This window comes from Cervus canadensis, chromosome 22 (assembly GCF_019320065.1).
Source record: "Cervus canadensis isolate Bull #8, Minnesota chromosome 22, ASM1932006v1, whole genome shotgun sequence".
NCBI lineage: Eukaryota > Metazoa > Chordata > Mammalia > Artiodactyla > Cervidae > Cervus > Cervus canadensis.
In genome coordinates, this window is record NC_057407.1 from 21,839,806 (window position 1) to 21,849,468 (window position 9,663).

Consider the following 9,663-nt stretch of genomic DNA (forward strand, 5'->3'; position numbering starts at 1 on the left):
CTGAACAACAAAGTCAAAGAAGTTAATGAATAAAGATGGAATTTCTCTGGCTAACAGTGACTCAACTTTAGCCATAATTTTAGAGCAAAATATAAGCTGAATCACGTGGAAATGAGTAACTTGATGACTAGACCAAACATGTTGTAAGTTCAAGTCCTCTTGAATAAAGAATTCATATAGAAGAGATACAACTTTAGCATTGCCCCTTTCTCTCATCATATATTGGGTTGGCCAAAAGTTCCTTTCAAGTTTTCTATAAGATGGTACAGAAAAACTTGAAAGAACTTTTGGCCAGTCCAGTACATACAGGTGTTGTTGTTGTTTAGTTTCCCAGTTGTGTTCAACTCTTTCGACCCCATGGACTGCAGCATGCCAGGCCTCCCTACCCCTCACCATCTCCCAAAGTTTGCCCAAGTTCATGTCCATTGCATTGGTGATGCCATGATGTGCATTTATGTGTATGTGATGTGCCTGTATGTGTAGGTGAAGAATCCACCTATCAACGCAGGAGACACAGAGAGATGGGTTCAATTCCTGGGTCAGAAAGATCTTCTGTAGTAGGAAATGGCAACCCACTCCAGTATTCTTGCCTGGAAACTTCCAAGGACAGAAGAGCCTGGCAGGCTACAGTTCATCGGGTTGCAGAGAGGTGGACATGACTGAGCACACACACGAAATACAGACACACATGTATACACACCTACATACACACTCATAATTCATTCTGGACATCTGTAATCCAGGCATTACAAATAGTTCCCAGCCAAGTTAAAAACCAAAAAACAAAAACAAGTCATGTCAATTTACACATTACACAGAATTGTTTACAGTGCCTGCTTTTACATTCCCTCAGGAACATCTATAAGTAGGTAGTTCACATGAGGCAGCCACTCATCACCATTACTACGTGATTTAGAAACATATGGTGTAGCTCTGCCATGCCAGCTTCTAGGTATTCACTCTAGCATTCTGACAAAAAAGAGAAAAAAAAGCTCAGACCTGTTTCTCAAATTATCATTTCTCATCTGTTAAAACACACATCGTGACAACCTGATGACTAGTTTCTGTTGTGGTTGTAAATTATCATTACCAACATGCTATATTTAGATTTATGGTAGTATAAGGCAAGTATACCTACAAATGATAACATATTGAAATTCAGCAAGACCCTGTGCAGTTTCTGGGTATAAATCCTTTCTGTGTTCATCAGTTTCTTTTTTGTAGGAAATAGACTTTATTTAACCTCCAGGACCTCCCCTGTGTTCCAAAGAGCAGGTTCAAACCCGCGCTAATCAGAAAAGGGAGGGGATGCAGAGACAAGGGAGCTGCAGTCAAGAAATGATGGAGCCTTGCTTGGGTCACAGGTACTGGTCCCTCCTCAAGGAATATACTGATAGCATGGCTCAGTAGTAAAGAATCCACTTGCCAATAAAGGAGACGTGGGTTCGACTCCTCATCCAAGAAGATCCCCTGGAGAAGGAAACAGCAACCCACTCCAGTATTCTTGCCTGGGAAATCCTGTGAACAGAGGAGCCTGGCGGGCTACACTCCATAGGGTCTCAAAGAATCAGACACAACTGAACACACACGCAGGCGACACTATCTTTGAGCTCTTTTGGAGAACTAAAGCCCCCATCCAGGGGGGGAATGGCAACCTCAGGCTGAGGCAAGATTCCCAGAGCACCACCCTGTTAACTTGTCACCAACCAATCAGGGGAAAGGCACACAGTCTGCAGCCTTCACCCTAAATTCTGCCTAAATATCTTTTCCAAAGCCATCACTGAGTTCAGGGGTTTTGAGCTCGAGCCACTGGTTCTCCTTGGTTGGCCCTGCAATTAAACCTTTCTCTGCTCCAAACTCTGACACTTGGTTTATTTGACTTCACTGTACATCAGGCACATGACCTTCTTTGCTAACAATGTTTTCACATAGTTTGTTTCAAATCCCTTCTTTTAACTGGGAAGATTGTTTGAAAACCTAGGCATTCTCTTTCTCAGTAAAAGTGAAGCCTAAGTAATTATCAGAATGGTCCAGCAATGGCATCTTTTCCCTCTGTTCTTTCTCAATTGTTCTTTTGAGCTAATTTTTTTTTCCAGATCAAAGTATATAGAAAGACTGACAACAGTCTGCTGTTCAGATTTACCAGCTAACAGCCGTCTCTCTCCTTCATGAGTGAAAGTCACTCAGTCATACCCAACTCTTTGCAATCCCATGGACTGTAGCCTGCCAGACTCCTCTGTCCATGGGATTCTCCAGGCAAGAATACTGGAGTGGGTAGTGGTTCCCTTCTCCAGGTGATCTTCCCAACCCAGGGATTGAACTAGGGTCTCCTACATTGCAGATGGCTTTTTTACCAGCTGAGCTACCAGGGAAGCCCTTTCTCTCCTTCATACTCTTTATGAAATTAGTTCTTAAAGGATTATTTTCCCCATGTTGATTTTTTTGGTTAGGTGTTCAAAGTGGAAGGGGCAGGCCTCTCTCAACTTAAATAGAAATAATCCTGTGTCAAGAAGTACACTAGACATGTTGTCAGGATGCTAGCCTCCTATTTTTCATTTAGAATACTTCTGGCCAGTGTTGCATATTAAAAAGATAGGATTTGAAATCAGAGGACCCCATGCCTAAATTCCCACTCTCTCATCTGTCTATATAGCGCTTTACACAAATTAGAAAAGCCTCACTGAGTCTCAGTTTTCATTTCTAAAGATGGGGATGGTAATCCTTACATTACTGCTAACTAAAATCTGTCATTTATTTAAATGTCCTTAGTTTTTACCTAACTTCCTATTTCTGTTCTTAGATCATTTTAAGTTCTATTCATAATTTCTACATTGTTAATTATGAGAAGAATATAAAATGATCTAAGAATGGAAATAGGAAGTTAGGTAAAAACTAAGGACATTTAAATAAATGACAGATTTTAGTAAACAATGTATAGCTAGTGGTTCTTTAATTGTCCTACAAGTACCCATACTACTATAAGATAATTATAGAGGAAAACTGTCTGGGTTGTATGGGAACTCTCTATACTATTTTCTCAACTTTTCAGTAAATCTAAGACTCTCCTTAAAAGAAGTCCACTTTTAAAAAATGACTTAAAGTAAGTGCCCTGCACTCAATAAGTACTTAAAAAACAGTAGCCAATGTTATTATTATCAAGTAAAGTACTTGGTTTCCTAAAGTTTATTAAACTCTATATAATATGGTCTTCCTCCACCCCAACTTTATTGAGATATAATTGACATACAACACAGTGTGACTTTAAGGTATACAGCACAATGATTTGACAATATGATCTTTCCTTTTCCCCAATTTAGCAACTGCTTTTCATAAGCAGTTCTCTCTGCCCCAGCCGTTATCACTCTATTCCCTTTCTCTACATCATTTTTCCTCTTTTTCTAGTTCATCCATTTCTAGTCTACAAACTCAGGTTTACTTTACAACTAGTTTTTATTTCCCCAAGACTAATCCAATCTTATTTCTTGGCTTTAAATTTTGCCACCATGATTATGCAAACTTTTACTTTCAATGACTACTCTTTAAAAAATAAAAATCAAAGTTCAAGCTTTCTACTTAGAGAAAAATAGCAGAACAGTTTTTTTCCAAAAAGGCACCAAACACAAAGATATAGTAATGGGGAAAGCATGTTTTTTTGTTTTTTGTAATAAAGAGATAGATATTCAACGTACCAATATAGACAGCAGCCCGGAGGCAGCTCTGCCGGGATATGTATTTAGTCTGCTGCAACAACTAAAAATAGTTTGACCAAATGCCAGTGTTATCAGTCTGTCCTGGAGTCCCTCTGATATTAAGGTCATGTGTAAAAACACACCTTACTTCTCCCTCAACCACAGCTTTGAATGGATCTGGGTGAAACATACCAGATCAGATCAGAAAAACCAGCCTCGTGACGCTCTTTCTCAGGTGGCTGAAGCTTCTGTTTAGAAGACCTGGGTCTTTATGAGAATGGATTTATTTTCCCACTCTGCTACTGGCTTTCAGCCTGTATTTGAAGGACAGAGCTAGAGAGCCTTTTGACTGATAAAGGGAAGTTTGTTTCTTAACTTTTCTTTAAGTGACAACAGCTTTTCATTGACAAAGGAACAGGACATCTTTAGTGGGTGCCGTTATTAAAGGGAGAGATTTTGGAGATGGAATTTCCCCTGCTATAAAGACACAATTACCGAAATAATTTCGACCTGAAGCTTGAAATACCAGGCCCTGTGAACCCAAGCCTCAACCTTAAAAGACTATCCAAAAACTTTTATGGTTCTGAAAATACTTTTGCTCTAGGATAGTTCAAAATACACATGGAAAAAGCAAGGAACAACTGATGAGGGGGTGGGGCGGGGGGATTAAGCAAGGAGTGTGTAGCCCACCTGTTCTTTCTCAACCAGGAAATGAATTTTGTCTTTAATAAAACTGATAACCAAGCTTGTGATAGCTGAAATAAATCATCACTTCTGGGTGGTTTGTGTACATATACATGCAAAATAAACAGAGAAATCTGTGCTAACTCAAGATAAGGCTGGATAAATATAGGAAAACCTAACACTCTAACTCCAGGCAACATATAAATCAGTCTTAAATGGCAACAACCCAGAAATCCTCTATTTTAAGAAACTGGTCTCAGTAAACTCTGAGGGGGTTAGAGCTGGCTTTAATCGCCCCTCACACAGCCCCTGGGTTGCGGGCTTCACTGACTTCTCTGTCAGTTCCGCTGTGGCAGACTCATCTAAAAGACAGAATGAGATGCTAACTTGCTTCACAACTCACTCCAGCTGAGTACCTGACTCCTCTTCTGGTCCACTACCCTCGACCTGCCTTAACTAACCCCTCCTTTCTCTGGCTGGAGAACAGCTGATAGAAATAGGCACTTTTTTCACATCAAAGGCAGCCCGGAACCGCCTTAGCCTTACCCCAACCTCAGACACAAAAAGCTTTTTGACGCTTATAATTACAAGGCTTTTTCCAGCTGCACTTTATCAAGCTAGTAGTGGCAGGGCTTGGAGGGCCTAGGAGAGCCAGAAGGTGGCGGCGAAGTCACCTTGGGAAAAGAAGGGGGTCAAAGGGAGAAAGACAGAGGGGCTGACCCAGGGAGAAGGAGCAGATGCGCCTGCCCCTGCTCTGGGGTGAGTGAGCAAGGGCAAGGGAGATGGGAAGGAAGCCCGGCCAGAGTGAAGCGGTGGCCCAGGGACCCCCAAGTCGACCCTAATCTGTGATCATCTGACCCGGGTGGAGGGAGGAGGGTGCCCTTCGCAGTGTCACGGAAAGCTTCGCCTTCTGGGCTCGCTTTCTCCCGCCTGCCCCTGCGGTGGCTCTCTGCCGCGGTTAGCCTGAGCGCGGCTCGGAGGCGCTCTACTTGCTCGGTACCGGAGCCCCCACCTACCGGGCGCCCCTGCCCTCCCAGCGCACGCCCAGGAGGGCGGGCCGGGAGTTGAGCGCAGCCGCCGGCCGCCGGAGAGTGCTGGGAGCCCTGCAAGCGAGCCAGGCCTCTCTGGGCGCCGCCGGCTGCAAGTCACTCTCCGAACCTCCCGGGCCACAAAGCAGAACTTGCCCGCCTCGCTCCCCAGCAGGGAGGCCCAGGCACAGGGTGCTGCGCTCCAGGCCCCTTGCTGGTCCTGGGCAGCTCCTGGTGCGCTCCGGGCTGGGCTAGGCGAGGCCTGGCGGCGGAGAGGGGGGCCTTGTAACCCCTTCCCCGGGGCGCGGTCTCCTCCTCCTCCAGCTCCTCCTCGCCAGCTGCGCCGCCAGCTCCCATTGTTCGCCCCGCCCGCCTGGCCACGTCCCGGCGCTACTCGCTGGGCCTCCCAGGCGCACCTACCTTCTGCTGCCGGCGAGCCATGTCGGTGGGTTGCTTGGCGTTGAAGGGGTAGGCGATGCAGCGCATCACGAACACATAGAGCTGCAACCTCTTCTTCCTCTCCTCCTCTTCCTTCTGCAGCCGCTCCAACTCCTCCTTCTCCTTCTCGCTCACCACCGACGGGCTAGGGCTGGAGGGTCGGCCGCCACCGGCGCGGCTGCTAGGCTGCAGCCCCCCGGCCCCGCCGCCGCTGCTCGCGCCGCTGCCCCCGCCGCCGCCGGCGCCCATCCCGGCCCCGGCGCCGGCCCCGCCGCCGCCCCCCAGCCCTGCGCCGCCGCCCGAGCCCTCGCTGGTGCGGCTGGGAGACAGGCGCGCGCCGGACGCGGCCGAGCCCAGCACCTCCTTGCCGCTCTCCTCCTCCACGATCTCATCCGATTCCTCTTCGCTGGATGAAGGGTCCAGCATGGTGGCACCTGGGGAGGGGGGGGGGGCGGTCCCTGGAGCCCCTGGCTTGGGGTGCAAAAGGTGGGGGGCGCTGGAGGCAGCTGGGGGTCGGCTCTCCCGGCTGGCCGCTTCTCCCCAAATCAGGGAGCAAGCGCGCTGCTGCTCAGCCTCAGCCGCGGAGACTGCTTCCTCCGCTCGGCGTTCGAGAGCTGGGCTCTGACCCAGGAGCACGAGGGGAGGAGGGGAGGGGAAAGGTGCGTCCGTGGACCCAAAGTGGGCAAAGGAGGGAGTCAATTGCGAGCCCCGAGCCCACAGCAGGATGCCATCTGCAGCCGCTGAAGGAGGCGCCTCCAGAAAAGATGCCGAGTGTTGCAAGCTGTCGATGCAGCCTAGAGCCGAAGAGGCATCTTGCCGATTGGGGAGGGAGCGGCGCTTACGTGTTTATTGGCTTAACTCTCCCGTGTCCGCAGCATAAAGGGCGGCTGCAGCGGGCTGGAGCCGGAAGACCGCGGAGCGTCCCCAAAGTCTCAGAGCTTCCGTAGCGATCCCAATGCTTTCCTGTCCTCCTCACTCCCACCCCGTGGTGGCTAATTTCCCCCTTGATGCCCAGCCCTCCTGGTTTCAACCTCTCTCCCCGTCCCGCGAACAAAAAGTTCTTGGGAGAGGAGGAAATAGATCAATCAGTGATGACTTTTTGTCAGCTGTTGGACACACTAAATTCAGAGATCTCACTGAGACGAAGTCGGCGAGATGTTATACACAAAAGAAAGGCTATTTCCTATAACCAGCTCTCCTCACACTTTCCTCACCAAACAGCCTGTTTGTCCCACCTGTGTAAACTCCAATGCCAGCAGTTTATTTTACATACACCCAACCGTGAAGAAAAGATTTTGAGCGGATTGATGTATCCACCATGCAGCTCAACTCTTTAAGTAGAACCCCCGTCCCTGCTTACTCTGCATTCTTCATTTCCAAGAATTGGTAATACTTTATGCTGAGGTGAGCCTACCATGGAAATAGAAGGGTTTCTTGTTGCCCAGCCCTTCCTCCATTCTGGCTCGCTGGAGTATCTGGGTGGAGGGCTGGGGACCCCAAAATCAGACAAGGATACTCATAACTGAGTGCAGCAACATCGAATGCGTTGACTGTCGCACTGTGTTCCTTCCTGCTTCTCTCTTATCTATTAATTCAAAGCAGCAGATGGTGCCTTCCTTCCCCCGGCTCCTTTCACTTAAGCCAATAAACCCAGCGCGCGGGGGAGCTGGCCAGCGTGCTGAATCTAATCAGCGACCCACAGATGGATTGAAAACAAACCAACACTCTTCACCTTTTGATCTTCGGCTATCTAGAGACCTCTCTTGGCCTTCCCTCACCCCATTTATGTAGTTTCAATGCTCTAATTACTCGTAGATATTCTTGGGAGTTATTGTTGAAGTGTACTGTGAATTTAAAGTTTGTATCACGTCTGTCTTTATGTATTTTACAATTTACCATGACTATCGATACTGTAGGCTTTGAGAGTCAAAGGAAGTTTTAGCACCTTTTCACAAAGTGAACACTGTTCTAGGTGCTTGGAGTAGGTGAAATTTTTAGAAGACATTCTCTTAAAGAGTCTATAATCCCCTTTGGAGATACAACACAAACACATGAAAAAGATTGACAGTGCTTATTTCAAGGCAACATATAAACAAATCCAAGTTAGTAAACTGCTAAAAGCTTGCTTGAATGAAGCAACTAGGAATGGAAGAGAATCATATGTTTCTGTAAAAAGAGACTTAAATTTTAAAGAAAGGAACCATATGACTGAATGGTGGAAAGGGAAGATATTATAAGCAGAAAGAGCGATTTGCAAAGCCATGGTGATGGGACAGAGGGCTGAGTCAGGTACAGAGTGTAATGCAGGCAGTGTATGGGTAGGAAATGGGAAGTGAGGAGGAAAAAAAGTTGAAATAATCATCCAACTGGCCAAATTGCGGGGGTGGGGGGTGATGGTGGCAGTGGTCATCTTTGGGACACAAAGAAATAAATGGCTAGCTAAGGAGCATGTGACCTCTGCACAGAAGGCAAGACAAAGTCATTTACTAATTAAATATTTTTAAGCAAGATAATGCATTTGAGTATTATCACATTATGCACTGGTAGAAGCGTGACCATGAACTGTCTTTAAAACCATTTGGAATTTCTCAATCACTGTAATAAACTTTTGTAGTTTTGTATTTTTAACAATATTTCATTAAAACATAAACTCAGTATCTACCTTTTGTTACTCATATAAGCCTATGATTTGGCTATTAAATATGACATTGCTTAGATAAATTTAACACTCTTCTCCACACATCCATGAGTGAGTGTTCAAAGGAGACAAACAGATTTTACAGGAAATAGTTTTATAATGTTTTTTTCCAAAATGTACATCTTGGGACTTTCCTGGTGGTTCAGTGGTTAAGACTGCACTTCCACTGCAGGGGGCGTGTGTTCAACCACTGGGTGGGGAACTAAGATCCCACATGCTCTGTGACAAGGCCACACACACACAAAGTACATCCTTTCAAAGATATTTTTTACCTTAGCTGAAATTTAAATGTCCTTGCAGATATTATAACTTTTTTTTTCTGCTGAAGATAAGATATCCCAATCTGAACTCCTTAGGCATCTAAACTAGGAACTGTGGCTTCCCTAGATGCAAATTTTGATGAAAAAGGAAGAAAATTATCCCAGAACACATCCAAAGGATCTTAATTATTGTCTACCTTTTGTTAACATCCATATTCTTCTTTTTAAAAGTACAATTCAACCATAGATTCTGATACACATCAGTATTTATATCCTCAAACTAGCTATTTTAGGTGTTGCATGCTTGCCCCCACCTCCAGTTCTGCTTTGTAGGAAACTTGAATAACCTTAAGGTGATGGAATAAATTTTAGTCAGCCATCTGGAGACCATATCATGAAAGTAGAAGTTATAACAGTGAATTTTTTTAATCCCAGCAAAATCTAGAGGAAATGGAAATGACTGAGACATTAAACTAGGGTTTTATGATCTGGACCTTGATTATTTCTAGACCTCATTCTCCACTGAAGTGTTCGTTATGATTGCATAAAAAGCCACAAGTATGAAGGAATAGCTGACTCATTGGCAATCAACAGATACCTTGGTGAAAAACCATCACTTCTTTTTGTCACTCATATAACATGTTTCAATCAAATAAGCCTGAGTTCAATGCCCATCTTAATGATTTTCTGTGTTTGTTACTAGAGGATAAGTTTGGCCAAATTAAATATATATTTTTAAAATCTCACAATAAATTTCATCCATCCAATCATCTCATCCAATCAATATATATATTTTTAAATTTAAGAATAGACATAAACACCAAAAAGGATAAATTTGAACCTTATGGTATGCCTAAATTCAAGTT

At 45.2% G+C, this 9,663-nt stretch overlaps 1 protein-coding gene across 11 annotated transcripts in view; it reads right to left on the minus strand.

Moving 5' to 3' along the window:
* CADPS (calcium dependent secretion activator) overlaps nt 1–6,604 on the minus strand; it is a 469,363-nt gene extending 462,759 nt beyond the window's left edge. For 5 of the 11 annotated variants that reach the window (XM_043442950.1, XM_043442947.1, XM_043442948.1 and 2 more), the window contains exon 1: nt 5,822–6,600. In XM_043442950.1, the coding sequence (XP_043298885.1) occupies nt 5,822–6,265 (444 nt within the window). In that variant the 5' untranslated portion in view covers nt 6,266–6,600. Of the gene's footprint in view, nt 1–5,821 lie in introns of all 11 variants that reach the window. The other 6 variants (XM_043442954.1, XM_043442953.1, XM_043442952.1 and 3 more) reach the window with 3 other exon arrangements.
* Between the last annotated feature and the right edge of the window lie 3,059 nt (nt 6,605–9,663).